The sequence below is a fragment of the Hippoglossus hippoglossus genome, chromosome 13 (genome assembly GCF_009819705.1).
Source record: "Hippoglossus hippoglossus isolate fHipHip1 chromosome 13, fHipHip1.pri, whole genome shotgun sequence".
Lineage (NCBI taxonomy): Eukaryota > Metazoa > Chordata > Actinopteri > Pleuronectiformes > Pleuronectidae > Hippoglossus > Hippoglossus hippoglossus.
The window spans coordinates 13,858,353-13,874,447 of NC_047163.1; the positions used below are offsets into that span (position 1 = coordinate 13,858,353).

General features: G+C 43.0%; 2 protein-coding genes across 3 annotated transcripts; one reads left to right on the plus strand and one right to left on the minus strand.

Annotated features, from left to right (window-relative positions):
* The first annotated feature begins 686 nt into the window (after positions 1 to 686).
* rps6kb1b (ribosomal protein S6 kinase b, polypeptide 1b) lies at positions 687 to 8,987 on the plus strand. Its single transcript, XM_034604040.1, has 15 exons — positions 687 to 880; positions 2,426 to 2,469; positions 2,556 to 2,676; positions 2,846 to 2,914; positions 4,768 to 4,915; positions 5,000 to 5,057; positions 5,216 to 5,316; positions 5,821 to 5,911; positions 6,049 to 6,139; positions 6,248 to 6,355; positions 6,463 to 6,525; positions 6,689 to 6,766; positions 7,182 to 7,289; positions 7,460 to 7,572; positions 8,035 to 8,987. The coding sequence occupies exons 1-15, from the start codon at positions 812 to 814 to the stop codon at positions 8,288 to 8,290; spliced, it is 1,518 nt and encodes a 505-aa protein (XP_034459931.1). The 5' UTR covers positions 687 to 811; the 3' UTR covers positions 8,291 to 8,987.
* A 1,429-nt stretch (positions 8,988 to 10,416) lies between these two features.
* Positions 10,417 to 16,015, minus strand: slc33a1 (solute carrier family 33 member 1). 2 transcript variants are annotated; one of them, XM_034604037.1, is made up of 9 exons: positions 15,845 to 16,015; positions 14,837 to 15,291; positions 14,490 to 14,643; positions 13,503 to 13,698; positions 13,189 to 13,391; positions 12,723 to 12,907; positions 12,535 to 12,652; positions 12,060 to 12,275; positions 10,417 to 11,934 (listed from the first exon to the last, which is right to left on the minus strand). In XM_034604037.1, the coding sequence occupies exons 2-9, from the start codon at positions 15,247 to 15,249 to the stop codon at positions 11,767 to 11,769; spliced, it is 1,653 nt and encodes a 550-aa protein (XP_034459928.1). In that variant the 5' UTR covers positions 15,250 to 15,291; positions 15,845 to 16,015; the 3' UTR covers positions 10,417 to 11,766. The 2 variants fall into 2 exon arrangements, with proteins under 2 accessions (XP_034459928.1, XP_034459929.1); XM_034604038.1 differs by having other exon boundaries at positions 15,773 to 16,006.
* Between the last annotated feature and the right edge of the window lie 80 nt (positions 16,016 to 16,095).

Genomic DNA, 16,095 nt, shown 5'->3' on the forward strand with positions numbered 1-16,095 from the left:
AAAGTTACAACTCTTAAACTGTACTTTAAGGAGATCGTCAATATTCAAATAAAGAAAGAAAACACTGTAATTTAGCTGTAAGCAGATGTAAAGGCATTTTCGTGTTATTATTAATATGCTGTGATTGTCATCAATTATATCTCTGTCTCCTAAAACATATTCTACATTATTGTAACTTTTACTATAAATAAACATATTTGATAATACATATTATAAATATTTGCACCATGTCAACATAATAATATTTATATTAATATACATACATACATATTTTTAATCGATCAATTATTCCTGATATGTAATTATCAAACCCTTATGACAAAGAAATGTAATTGATGCTTGATATTTACAATAACATGACAATAAACCTTATTATAAATAAAAAGAAAACAAAAAATAGAACTTGAATTAAGAGAGTGAACATTTTTTGTAAACCTGAAATGTAAATCTAAATGTAACTCTTTCCTGCATTGTTTATTCTGTAAAATAAAAGTTTGTGTATCTCTAAACATAAACTCTGATTATATGTCTGTGAAGGTGCAGATTTGATCAGCTGACCGCTGGATGAGGCCTCGGTGTTTGGTGATTGTTTCTCCGACGTGGTGTTTGGACCATCAACTGTTTATAAAGAGGTTTTACCTGTTGTCAAAATAAAAGCCTCTCACAGTTCTCCGCCCCCTGTGCTGAGCGCCGCAGTGCGCATGCTCAGCGTAGTAGCCGGTCATGGCGGCGGTGTGTGTTCGTCCATGAGGTGGGGGGACGCCTGCGATTCCTGCGGTCTGTGACGGAGCCATCCGAGAGACACGCTGCCATGGCTGGAGTGTTTGACATTGACCTGGACCAGCCGGAGGAGAATGTCTCCGACGATGAGATCGAGGAGGTACTTGAGCCGGAGCTGTTGAAACGTAACTGCGAGAGTTGTCTGAGTGTGTGTGCACGGCGGCTAGCGGCTAGCGGCTAGCTGCTGTTAGCCCCGTAGCCTGTCAGCCACCGCAGGCCTGCTCTGCAGCCGGGGCTGCCAGGCCTCTGCTACACGGCTTAGCACGGGGCGCACAGCCCGTCTGACAGCGGCCAACACGGAGCTGTCACTTGTTGGTTCTTTGTCTGTTCTCTTCTAATCTGTAGCCGGGGATCGAACACACGCCTTGTTGACGCTGTCACGTTTAAAAAACCAACCGCTGTCACGCTGGAGCTGTGCAAGCAAAGCCTTAAAGCAAAGCCTTAGCGCAAAGCCTTACTTGGCCAAAGGTGCTGCAGTGATAAATGTGGCTCAGTGTGCAACAGCTTATTTAGGCAGGAGTGTGAGCCCTGAGAGCTGCAGCCGGTTTGTCTGTGAGGCTGAGACAGCAGCAGCACAACCACACACACCCCACTTCACTTTAAATGACTTTTAAATCATGTGTACACACCACGGCGGCGTGCACGTGTCAAACTCCTGGTGTCTTATTACAGCAAATCCCCTGCTGTTGAAGGAGTGGACATGTTATCTGCACACACACACACACACGATGTGGTCTCAGATTTGTGGGGCTCCGGCATATAACTAGTGACCTTTTGCATTATCTTGCAACATGTTGTTCATGTTGCACGGATTGAGCAACTATTAATATTGCATCAAAGCACTTCTTGTTTGTCACCATCATGGTCATCAGACAGTGTGTGTTTGTGTGTTGTGTGTTTGGAGATGTGAACAAATAAGTGCAGGATGATATGACCAAACATGATATCAAACTAAAAGTGTTCATGTCAGTCGATATTTATTATCGACTGACATGATTATCATGATAAATGTCACATTATTTCTTTCGAGTGTTTAGACAGATTTTTGCTCCTGAGTGAAGGTTGTGCTTTTTAAAGCTTCTTTATAGGCAGAGAATAAGTCTGAGGACGATCAGTCGTGTGTTAAATCACAATATTATATTGTTATATATTGAACAATTGCTATTCATTTTTCTATTATTGAAGAATATATAGTGGCAATTATTGATATTTTTCTTTGCCAAGCCCCACTCGTCACCCTCACATCAGTTTCTATGCTCTATGCTTATTTTCATGATAGATTATCAATCTTTACATTATTTGGGTTCATGAAAATGACGTAAAATACCCATCACAGTATCGTACATTAAAGTTGATTTACTTTGGATCTCTAGTTGTTTTCAAAACCCAAATATTTTCTGCTTCAAATTAAATTAAACCAAAGTAAAGCAACAAATTGTCAAACTACAAAAGTCGGAACCAGATTGATTGTATATTTTCTTGCAAAAAGTGATAAATCGATTATTTAAAATAGTTGCTGATTCATTTTCTGTTTAACTGATTAATTGTTGAAGATCTCAATACAAACTTATGAGATGTGCTCATGAAGTTAAAAGCAACACACACACACACTTTATGTTGACTTATGTTGTGTTTTTCCTTACAGGCTTCAATCAATGATATCATGGATCAGTGCAGCGGCTTCGAGTTGTAAGTATTCAGTCAATCTGTGCTTCTGTCCAATGCGTGATGTGGAAAAACCAAGTGTGAGCCCTGTGCATTGAATGTCTCCACAGCAACATGGACGACTGCGAGAAGATCGAGATATCGGAGGACAACGTCAACCAGGGGACGGAGAACATCCGGCCGGAGTGCTTCGAGCTGCTGCGGGTCTTGGGGAAAGGTGGTTATGGAAAGGTACTTGTGGTACCCGAGAAGCAGCGAGGCCTGAGAAAGTACACTGAACAAGCTCACACTCCTCTATGGCCATAAACACACACTTTATTGTGTGTTTAGACTTTTTTTTTTTTCTGCTGCTTTTCATTTTATTATTCAAACCACGTAAATCTCTCTCCGTTCTGTGCAGGTTTTCCAAGTCCGAAAAGTTGTTGGCGCTGCAACGGGCAAAATATTTGCCATGAAAGTTTTAAAAAAGGTACTTCCTTTTTTTCTCCCTTGCAACGCAGATACACTCGTCCTAATTGGAGTAACTGTCAGCTGCTCTCACTTTTTATTGTGTGAACATAATTGCATGCTTGTTAGCACAAATAAACATCATGGTGCTCCTTGTCTGCAAATATTGGCCGTCCTTGAAGCCAGTGGGTGGGGTAAGATTTCACTGCTAGTTGGTTGATTGCCATCTGCGCTGCTCTGCTGCAGCCTTGGCACTTGCAGCGCTCTGCTTCAGCCCATTAGGTCCCGCTTGACATTCACACTGCTCCTGCTTGATTTGTCTGAAATGACCCCGCTGACATGACAGAGACCTGCCAGATTTCAGCCAGTTGTTTCAAGCATTAAAAACGTCACAGTGGCGACAAGGACAGACGGAGGCCAGGGCCCGTATTTATGAAGCATCTTGGATAGAAAGACTTCTGTCCTGACTTGCCCAAACTGGAAACATGCATTCAGTCTTGCATTTAGGCTCCGGAGAAACGGCACTTCATCAAGTTTAGCAGGAAATGGTTCCTGCTAAACTTGATGTTCAGGAGAGTTGAGTTCAGGAGAGCTGCAGAACTGTTCTAACCTCAGTTCCCAGTGAGCAGACCAATAAGCAAAGAAGTTGTAGAAATGCAGTATGTGCAAAGTTTGATTTAACAAAAACAAAACTCTGTATCCAGACTGGAGTAACATTCTGTCCAAGATAATTACTTCATCTACAAAAAGTGTGATCACTGCAAACAATGTTTAAATGTTCTTGCCGTTTACACACAAACAAAAAAATGCAGCTACATCAGGAATGTCTTTGGATTTTGACAGCTGTGGTTGCCATAGTTACGCCTCAAAATGTAATTATAATGTAAATTTGGTGTAGTTTGTATATTGAGATAAAAATGTCTTAGTCTTTCTGTGAGTGCAGTTAGCTTCGGATACATGTAATGCTGTAATCTAAAATGTAATTTCTACTTCAGCCTGTTTGTGCTGAGAAACGCTGAGTGTCATATATCAGCTGTGTCATGTTACTTCTTGCGCTATGAGGCTCATACACTCGTAATAAGTCCTCGTCTCAGACGCTCAATCGACACTGGCCCAGATAATGAGATAAGGTCAAAGCATCGTAAAGTTAAAAGCTTTGCAGTAGTGGATGGCAATTAGTTTCTTTTATTATGAGACCACACACCCAGTTTTCAGAACACATAAATCTTAATCAGCCTGAACAGGGACTGATGTCAACAAACTTCTCAGAGTTAAAATCCGCGATGGTTGTTGGCTTCAGTTGACCTGAGGACGCTCCATCTGTCCACAGTGTTGATGCTGACAGGCAGCTCGTCAGATCTCCAACAGAAGTGGTTAACAGATATGAACAGGAACAGAGTGTTTGTCTCGACCTGGAGAAACACAAGTGCACGTATCGGCCCGTTGACATCAACCAACTCTGCTCCCAGTAGAACAACATGCACCCATTACGGACTGCACTTTAACTCTGGTTAAACTCTCGTAACTGCAATATTCATTCTGTCTGTGCAATTCAATATTCACAATTTAAAAAATGTATTGTAATGCTTTGGTGTTGCAATTCGTTTAAGTGTTTAATAAGAAAGGACAGCTGCTTTTAGAAAACGACTAAAAAAATGTAGAATCTGCCTCAAAGTTAATTCTTTAAACTAGATTAGTTGCTCAGCTCAACAGCTGCTTCCCAAATGTTGCACAGTAGAATACGTCCATCTCTTAGTCATGCAGGACGAGCAGCTTGTAAGACTGTGACACGCACATTTTAACATTTCACATAAGCCGTGGGTAGAACATTCCCAGTTTCACTTACTGTATCTTTCTTTGGGCTGGGAACACCAGGCTATGATTGTGCGCAACGCCAAGGACACAGCCCACACCAAGGCGGAGAGGAACATCCTGGAGGAGGTGAAGCATCCCTTCATTGTCGATCTCATCTACGCCTTCCAGACAGGAGGGAAGCTGTACCTCATCCTGGAGTACCTGAGTGGTCAGTATGAGCGACACGCACATCCGCTACTGACATTCATGCTGAATTCAGGAATTGAGACTTTAATGTTGTTGACCTGTGCAGGAGGAGAACTCTTCATGCAGCTGGAGAGGGAGGGCATCTTCATGGAAGACACAGCCTGGTGAACTTTGTTTGTTTTCCTATTGATACATAACACATTTATAATGCAGCTTAATTTTGAGGTATGCTCCCTGCTTTGTTACCAATCGAGACTCCCTGGTGAAAATGAGCCTCACCACGAACCTAATATTTAATAACAGCATTTAAATCTCTCTGTAGTTTCTACCTGGCAGAGATCTCCATGGCTCTGGGCCACCTGCACCAGAAGGGCATCATCTACAGAGACCTGAAGCCTGAGAACATCATGCTCAACAACCAAGGTGTGTGCTTTATCTATAGTGCAGGGCCTGTTCTAAACCGGTCTGTTTGGTAATGAGCTGTTTGCTTGGCCTGTGGTGATGCTGGTTTTAAATTTCTTTCTGAAACTGAAAAAAGTGCACCACTGCTGCTGCACAAAGGGCTGTTCACACGGCTGTTCACATGTTTATTCAGAGTTTGGTAAAGCTCACTCTGTACTCATATCCCTGAACTGGAGGATTGGTTGTCGTTACTTTGTCGTTATCAACAACGTCTCTATTAATATCGAACGTATCGCACCAAATACGACACTGGACTTCATTGGGGAAATGATGTGAACAATTCTGAAAATATGCTTTTTTCATATACAGACAGAGATAGAAAGCTGGTGTTGATTTGCTACCTTGTTTATACACCCTAATACAGCAGAAGTTTATGATTTTTAACCCTTCACATTTGAGCTTACTGTGCAGATGTATGTATCCACTGCAACTATAATCAGCTGTGTCTGTTCATGTTCCTTCCAGGCCACGTGAAGTTGACAGACTTCGGGCTGTGTAAAGAGTCCATTCACGACGGCACAGTCACCCACACTTTCTGTGGAACCATCGAATACATGTGAGTCGTGCTCTTTCATCGCTCTCATACACTTACACACTGTCTGCTACACTGGTTCTCCTCTCCATGTTAATCAATGATCTTCACGGTTTAACTTTAGTGCCTTTAGTGAGAATCATGGCCTCCATTTGTTACAGGGCTCCAGAGATCTTGATGAGAAGCGGACACAACAGAGCAGTGGACTGGTGGAGTCTGGGCGCTCTGATGTACGACATGCTCACAGGCGCGGTCAGTTCAACAGCTCCAACATAATACTATTGTGTTTCTACGTCACTCATTTTTGCACCGTGCTATGGAATATGCGAGTAAACCTGTTGTCTTCTCTTCCTTCTGTAGCCACCGTTCACAGGTGAGAACCGGAAAAAGACCATCGACAAGATCCTGAAGTGCAAGCTCAGCCTCCCGCCCTACCTCACACAAGAAGCTCGAGATCTGCTGAAACGGGTACCTGCTGTTTGTTTCGCCGCTCATGATACTCCTGGTGTTTAACAGAATTAAATGTGGCGTTGTTGTGGTGGCGTTATGTTGACATGTTGCCGCTGGTTGTACAGTTGCTGAAGAGAAACGCCTCATCGCGGCTGGGAGCTGGAGCAGGAGACGCCACGGAGGTGCAGGTGAGAGCGCGCGGCACAACACAGGCTGCTCACAGTGAAACGACACACAGGCTCCTGTGGCTGAGCACTAAAACATACCAGGCTGTGAATAATACAAATGAGTCAAAATTACATAAATGAATTAATTTGCCTTTTCCCTGTAATTTTATGACACTGTTTGTAGGCTCATCCGTTCTTTCGACACATCAACTGGGAGGATCTGCTGGCTCGGAAAGTGGAGCCTCCTTTCAAACCTTTCCTGGTGAGTATCAGAGGAGCAGACCACAAAGATTTCTGAAAGGGAGGAAAGGCCCAAATGGTTATTCTAGGTCTTTGCCAAGAGTCTGGCAACACTAAACATCTCTTACTCAATGCGAAGCTGCACTAGAAGGACTGTTTCACGTTTTACATTTCAGGGACTGTCACAGTTGCCCTATAACATTACATTCTAGCCACTGACGCTGTGCCGGTGGAGGCAATCGATTGGACCGAAGTTTTCCACAGGATAGGTTTTAACTTTGGTTAACTCCCCAGATTAAACCAACTCAACAAGTTTCAGTAATCGAACCCAGGTCTTCTCTGGTTTCAGTCCTCCTCCTATTTATCTTGATAGCTGGCACATCTCTTCGCGTTGCTTCACCTCCTCACCTGTCTTTGTCTCATCTCTCTCTTCGCAGCAATCGGCCGAAGATGTGAGTCAGTTTGACTCGAAGTTCACCAGTCAGACGCCTGTGGACAGCCCTGATGACTCCACCCTCAGTGAGAGTGCTAATCAAGCCTTCCTGGTAACTCCTTTGTTTTCTCTGGTCTTAATTTTGAAAAGCTACGTCTCTTCATCACAAAACACAATCAAAATCAATATGAGCTTGTACTGAAGTGTTCCTGTACGAAAATCTCCCCCTAAAATGTGTCTTAGCAGCAGCTGTACCTGTGTTTAACCTCTGGTCACTTGTAGGGTTTCACGTATGTCGCTCCATCAGTCCTGGATAACATTAAAGAAAGGTTCTCATTTGAGCCCAAAACCCGCTCGCCTCGACGGATCCTGGGCAGCCCAAGAACACCTCTCAGGTATGTCCACCCACCGACTGCAGCAGGTGCATCCGAAATTACTCTGTTGATAAATTACATTCTGGACCATGATAGTCCTCAGTGGGTCTTGGTTCAGGTCCTGAGGTCTGGCTTCACTTGAGCCACTTTCAGATATGAACTCTGGAAAATTGCGTCTATACAATTTGCCTTTCACATATGTAGAAGCAGCAGGAGATTTTCAGATGCACTCACAACAGGAAAATGTCAGACGAGGGGTGGCCTTTTATATTATTGTACATGTCGTCATGACCATAATCTTAATGACCTCTGGGTTTCGTCATCACTTATTTATTTACAGTTCATGCAGACTAATAAAATACGTTTCTGGTCACGATGGCTGAATCTGACCGAAGAAAAAGCCAAAAGACACATGAAAACAAATCCTACATGTTTCGGAATGTTGTAAAACCTTGTAACCCACGTCCACCTTTTTACTTTCAGTCCAGTCAAATACGCAGGGGGGGACTGCTGGCCCCGGAGCCCGCTCCTCACTGGCGGAGGATCAAGCGTCCTCCAGTCTCCTCAGGACCAGGCCATGGAACTGTCCACCCCAGAGCAGATGGATGTCACAAACAGCTCCGAGGTCTCGGCCCCTCTTCCCATCCGTAAGCCTACAGGCGTCAACCTGGGTCAGATGAAGCAGCAAGCGTACCCTGTCGCGGCCAAGCGGCCCGAACATCTACGTATGAACCTATGACCCACCGTACCTCTTTAGGAGAGTTTATTTCCTGACTCTTTTTTTTCTTTCTTTATTGATATTTTTTAAGAAACAAAGCAAAAAGAGATGGATGCTAGAGACAATGAAAATCTAAAAATTGCACATCCGCACACTACATATACTGTCACAAGCTGGAGTTTGTGGGTCTGGGACTCGGGCGTGCTGCAGTCGAGAGCTACCAACAACATCACCATCTCACCACTTCTCCCCCGATGCCTCAGGTGTGACCTGAAACCCCCCCCTCCCCTCCCCTCCCATTACAAAGTAGACTTCCAAGACTTGAAATATATTGAGGAGCTACAGCCTTTGTGTGATCGTGAACTCGAAGGTGATAACGTATCACACAGTATGCAAGCGATTAAAGCTAAAATGCAGCCAGTCTACTGTAGGAGATGACGTCCAAAGTGCTCTGTGCTTTTTAAATGAATTCCAGTGAGAAACTGCTTCCATGGGGAGATTGTGACAGTATTTCTTCTTAGACTCAAATGCTTCCTGGCTCTGAATGAAAAGAAACGAATGAGGTTTGTGATTGAAAAAGATAAATCATCATCATCGTGAGCAGTGGAGAAGCGGAGGTTCTGGTACTGATTAACATAGGTTCGCATCTTCTGATGTTTTATGAAATGGCTGCATTAACTGTGCTATGGTGAATCAGAGAACCCAAATTAAAGGAGAAGAAAAAAACACTTTGACTTTTCACATTCTTTGAGTGTTAATGTTGAGGATGAATTGTGAAACTGCTTATTTGATGTGGGATCCATATGTCGATTATCTCACCAGACATGATTGAGCATGATGCAATGTTGGCGTGACTCACTCACCCATCACCACAGCAAAATGTTAAGAACTGATCTCGGTGCTGCTCTGTGACACGCACGCATCAAACCTCCCCCTGCCCCCTCTCCATCTGGCTGCTGGAGTGAGTTCATAATGGGAGTCTGTGGCACCAGTTGATCTGGTCACTGTCTGCAGTTGTGGGGGTTAAATTCTCCAAAAAGTTGGAGGCAACATTTATAAAGCCTCTTGCATCAGCATTTACTTGTTTAGGAGGGACATTTTAGAATTCCTGAAAAGCAAGGAAAATTATAATAAAATGTTTAAAAAAAATACAAAGTGCATTGTGTCTTTTGTGTAAGCAGGTAATCATCTATATTCAGATTTATTTAAAATCAATATTGCATCATATGAATGGTTAAGACCTTTACATTCATTATAACAGCAGATTTTACTTTGTCACCCTGTTTTCTTTTATGATTGGGGGATTTTGATTCATTGTAATGAATGTGTGATGAGGAAGCTGAAATAAAAAACACAGAATTTTCAGTGGCTGAAATAACAGCAATTCAAAAGCCAATTTAGCAGACGAATATGGAACCCCAGTCTTTAAATGTCTATGATGAAGAACATACAAACTATCTACTGTCAAAAAGAATCAAAACAAACATATTGCCCTGTCAATTGCAGAAAGGCTCTGAGGATGAGCTGTTATCATATTACAGTGATGATCTGGCACAATGAGCATTTAAGGCCCAATAAACATTTTCCATTTTATTTTAATTCAGAACTGTTTGACCTTTAACCGGCTGTTCACAAAGTAAATTTAAGAAATCAGGAACTATACTAAATGAGTAAAAAAATTACCCTCACATCTACGCTGGCTTTAGAGAAAATACTGTAACAATCAGATCTATGTACAATTTTATGAAAACATCTAAGCCGAGCGTTTGCTTATGAGACTGCTGGTCTGGGATCTGGATTGTTTTGTGAGCAAGAAATTCATTGTACTTCATATTTTTTAAACAACAAATGAAAACCCCCCAAATTCCCGAATATCATTACCAACTAGAAGTGCAATCGGACAGCACATAACGCTTCCAAGGCAAACGACAATCTCGCCATGTTAAAGAAATAAATTATAATTCATTAAATGGGTTCTTCCTTGGATCATGACCCAGCCCTCCACAAAACTTTCAGTCAAAATCATTTCAGTAGTTTATGAATAATCCTGCCCAACATGTTTGAACAGGTAAATACAGCAGCGTCCAATATTAACGATCTAAATTGGTCCTATAACCAAGCAGATTCAAGGGAAATTTGGGAAAATAAAAGATACAAAAATCATTTAATATTTCACACATCTCAGGTCATTTAACCATCTGTGACACTGGTTTTATATTATGAATATATCACTGTGCAAATTAAACTCTTCATAATGAATGTGTGCTCACACACAGGAGTATGTAAAAAGAAAAGAATGATGAAAGCAGTGGAGCTTTTTTGCGTAATCGAAAAAACAACAGTATATGAACTCAACCACATAATAATATTCAAACCATATAGAACTAATAATCCCTGCCTTGATCTTCAACCACAGGTCACCCAGCTTGTTGTTGCTGGATGGTCTTTAAAGTAAAGACACATTGATCAGCTACACAAGGCACAAAGAACTTCAGAGAAAAAAAACAACAACATTTAAATACTCATTATTTAAAAATCTGATCTAAATTAAACAACTAAAGTGATTCTTCTTCACTCAGGGTTAAACTTGCGTGGATTACCAGACGGGTCAATTTGACGGTACAATGACAGATCAGATAGTTTGAGACAAGAACACACAGTATCTCAAAAACCTTTACATACATGTCTTATTATATATAGGTATGTATTATAGTACTCCTGATACTATGGCCTAAATACCAACGTGAGGCTGCAGATAAGAGACTATCAGAGTCACTGCACATTCACCTTTTGCTGTAATAGATTGACGGTGTGCGTAAAGGTCCCAGCAGAGAATCTCCCCATGTAAAAAACAGTGTGGAGACTTTATGGGAATGGACAACACAGTGCATCGCTACATATTCCCTGTGTTATCCTTGAATACCGAATAAACAACTATTGTCCAAGGGGAGTGTGTTGAGTTTACTAAAATTACTTTCTAAATATCCAAGGGCCCAAATATAAATAACATACTTTTGCTGCCGTTCTTCTTTAGAGGTTTAAAATGTGCAAATCCAACCATCTGGTAATTCATGCAAGTTAAAACAGAAAAAGGAAGTCAGTCTTTGACCCAGCTCTGGTTTGGTAAAGCTATATTCAAGTAGCAGATTGTGGTTTGACAGAAAAAACTATTTTTAAACTTTCTACAAAGGTTCTTGACCAGCCTGGATGTTTCCAGGACACTATTACAGCTGCAGTTAACATGAGTGATGACCAAAAGGGGTTTTTAACCACCACGTCACAACGGTGCTTTTCTTCAGATTTACGTGCCTCACGCTGGCAGAGTTGAGAAACGGTTTTCTGAACGTAGCAGCTAAAGCAGGACCGAGCTGAATATGAGTCAGACGGAACGTGGATGGAATGACTATTTCCAGAGCTCTGCTGTTTTTGAAGGAGAGGATGCAGAGGTACAGTGCATCAAGAAGAGTCTGTGGTGTTGATGATATAAGTGAGCAACGTCACTTGTTGATTCTGCACCTCCATGAGGCGGGGCTCTCTTCCTGCAGCCGTCTCATTTTCTTCCCTAACCACAGCCACCAGGCTAAACCAATCACGACACAAACCACCGACTCCACGTAGTAGCCGTCCAGTGTCGTCACACAAGCACCGCCTTCCTTCACGCACAGCTGGAGATGGGAAGAGGGAAAAGGAAGAAGAAGAGTCAGTTTAGGCTTTTTAGATTAGGACATACAGTCAGGTCCTGTGTTAACATCCCTCCTGACAGTTTCATCCTCTCCCCCTGCTCACTCACCCCTGCCTCCTCTGGGGAGCCACAGCTCTGCTCGATGGCCCCCTGACACACCTTCGAGGTCAGTGGATCCACCATCCACAGAGCCACAGTGGACGGCCAGTTCCCTCCGAGGTTAGTGACTGTGTTCAGCAGAGTCATGTACGTCCCGCCGATGAGGGGGTCGCTCACTTTGGCGTGGAAGGCCATGCAGGCCACGTACATACTGTACAACGCCACCTGGGGTAAAAACACGGGAAACTTTTGTTTTAGATGAACATTGGGTTGAATGGTTTATTGCTCCTGATAACCTGATGGCAACTAGAATTTCTAGCTGAAGTTGTATGACTGATATTAGGAAAAGTACAGGTCTTAATAAGAACATCAACATTGGTGTTGTGCATGATTTGGAAAAACTATATCCAACACTGGAATAAAGGGAGAAAAAAGAGAGAAGGGGGATAATATACTTGTTAGTATTAACAGAGGAATACTGCACCTGATGCAATGCGTAGCTGAACAGCACGATGGTGTAGTAGTAAACAGGGAACCCTCCGTCTTGTTTTACACTGGACGTCCACCAAACCAGCAGCGCATACTCAAGGCCTATGAGCAACCTGCAATCACAACACTCTGTTAGCTTTTAGTTTATTGAATGTGTGTATGTTCTCAATCGCGCGTTAGTACCTGAAAGGAAAGGCATTATAGAAGATGTCCAGCGGTCGGGGCCCTGCTGTGTATTTACTGATGATGACTGGTAGAAGAATCTGCAGAGGCACCATAGGCACCGCCAGCAGTGCCAGCTGCTCCTTGGGAACTCCAGCCTCCACCAGCTTAAGACCTGTCACCGCATCTGCTGCAGAGAAGCCGATCTGAGACACAGAGAGTTTGTTTGTTTAACTCACAGAGGATATTCATGTTAAGAAGCAAGTATGCAAGGCCAACGCCTTCACAGTTTGCTAAGGTAAACCGAATATTTATCACGATAAATATTTACACGGTGCGGTTACAGCAAATGTCACATAACTGACAAAAGCGTGGTGTGGTTGTGGACGGGGACCTTTGTTGCATGTCACCTCCAGTGCTGACTGTCAAGTAAAGGCCAAACCACCACCCCCCCCATTATTAGATAATTTCAAAAATGGTAACGTACTTTAGCAGTGAGAAGCAGGGCACAAAATGTGAAGACTGTGGGCATCTTGATAATGGTGAAGAGCAACTTGTAGGTTTCCAAAACCCCCTTTGTCGCCTCCTGTTGGACTCTCCTCTTTCCTTTGCCGTGCGCATTCTCCCTTTTAAAAACGGCCACCAGCGTTGTGGAAATCAGGAACACCACTCCCCAAAAAAACAAGAAGTCTGCAGTGGAGCAATAGAAAGCAGCAGAAATTACGATATTTAACTGATCATCTTGGAAACTGTAACAAACATTATTATTCATCTTTTTAGCAGGTCAGGGATAGAAAATACCTGACAAGGTCACGATGCCTGTGTCCTTTGGCTCCACTCTGAGGTACTTGTTGCAGAAATTAGCAGACTCCAGAGCCAGAAAGAGCACGTTCCCCAGGAAGTATCCAGCCGTCTGACCTACAGAGTTGCATGTAGATGCATAACCCACATTTTCTCTGGACAACATGGTCAGGGCCCAGCCATCCACAGCTATATCCTTGGAGACAGAAAAGGCAGAGCAACTGAAGGATGAAGAAAATAAACTATCTACTAGGGCTCGCCGATATGACTTATGACAATATCACGATTTCAAACGTTTACCTCGATTAATTAACGATTAATAAATTATTTCACTTTTTTTGATTAAATCCGTGTCTCATAAACTCTAGAGCGAATCAAACAAACTCAAAGTAAACTTCAAGTACTGTATGTTTCCTAATAACTTCTGATTAGTGTTTGTGGTTAACATGGCGAGTGAGGAGGGAGGATATGCTGCACGGTACGAGGTATCCGGCCGCTGCAGCAAAATGATCGTGGCAGAAACCCAACAGTTCGTGAATGCACGCATTGGGGAATGTATTAACCGGATTAACTGGCATAAGCCAGATTAAAGGTTCAGTGTGTAAGATTTAGCTGAAGTGGATCTATTGGCAGAAATTAAATATAAAATAATACTTTGAATTTACAACAAGGGGCAGGTCCTGCCTATGGAGGCCGCCATGTTCTTTACAGTAGCCCAGACTGGACAAACTAAACACCTTTGGAGTTTTTATGAAAACTGAAGGGTTCTCTTTCAAGTTTGGAAGGTGAGGGTGAGGTGAGGGGGTATTCAGCTGCAACATGCAACTTCACCAGTAGATGTCACCAAATTCTACACACTGAACCTTTAAGTCAGTTAGAGGTTATCAATGTCGCTTTCTATATATTTTCAGTTAACTGCCCAGCCCTACTATCTACAGTATGTATCTCTCTTCATGTGTGTCTGTGTCAGTGTTTATAATGGTCTACCTGTGTGGCTGCCAGGAAGGCAAGCATGAAGAACACTGCAGTGAGTATCCCCACTTTTGGTCCTCCCTCGCTCTGCAGCAGTGCTTCGACAGTTCCAGACAGGTAGAGCATGAAGAGGCCCAGCATGTACTGTGTGGGCACCAGCCAGGACTTTCTGCAGAGACAGAGGAAAGAGATAGGTGCAGGTAAATGATCAGGACACAGATGCTGTACAAACTAAAACATTTAAACAGTATATGTGTGAAGATTCGCAGTCATTCGGGTCACGGTATCGCCTGGGGTAGTGCATGTCTACAAACGTAAAATGCCTGGAGATACAGTAAACAGTAAATATGTATCTTTCTTACCTTCTGCCAAACCTGCTGAAGTAAAGAGCATCCACCAGTGGAGCCCAGAGCAGTTTGAGACTAAACGGCCAGAAGACGAAGCTGAAAAAGGCCTGATCTTTGTAGCTGACATTTTTGCCCTGTAAGATCAGTGGAATGCTGCCGGCCAGTCCCAGAGGAATCCCTTGGAGCACGTAGAGAAACAGAAGAAGCGACACGTTGCCCAACTCGCCACGGATCCCCGGCCGGGTTGCGTGCCTCCTGTTCTCTGAATCCGACCCTCTGATAAGACCCTCCGCCTCGTCCTCTTCTTCCGGCTCAGAGCCACTCATCTCTCCTCTGTTCAGGTCCCCAATGTTTACATTTGCGGGGGCGGAACCTGCCAGCTTCCTCTGCCGTCCGTTCTTGTGTGCGATCACGTCTGAAGGCTCCATGTTGGAGCAGCGGACATCAAACCAGCTGTGTCCTCAGCAAGTCTAAAAGATGGATGAGAGAGAATTATTGAAACGACTAAACAGATTGTTAATAGTCATAGTTTCAGTTAGTTAGCAGACATTACAGCCATTATATTTTTAGGAAGCACAGTCATAAAGAACACAATACATAATGTTAAAACAGTCTGGTTATTCATTACAAACATTTACATACAATTGCAAGATCATTTTGAATAAATAGGATTGCGTATAATTATAATATCAATAATCAATAGATATATATTTCTCCACTTATCCTGCTGACAACAAGATGGAGGAGATATTATAAATGAATAAATTTACCTGTCAGTTATCAACTGTAACCTTCAAACGACCAGCAAGGACCATATTTCACAATAATGGGCAAATATAAATATACCTAAATTACAAATACACTCCATAGCAAAAGATCAAATGACATTATATCACATGAGGGGGACTGTACGTAGCAGACGAACAAAGGGGGAAAGAGAGTGAAACCTACCTGGAGGTGATGACAACATGTCGGAGCAGCAAACACAACAACAAAGCAGCAGCTCAGCCGGACACTACTCACGTATTCTACGATCCTTCAGTCGCAGCATGTAAACACCGATGATAAACAACCGGGGAGATTTCTACCGTGACACTTCAGCCGGCGAGCATCAGCCTGTGGCAGCAACACGGCGGACTGAGGATGAGCGGCTGGTCCGACGCTCAAATGTGTCCGGCACCTACAGCTGACGTGTCAATACACGAGGAAGATGTGTTCCGCTTGATATATGGCCGGTGGACCCTTCTTTGTGTGTGTGCGTGCGCGTGTGTGTG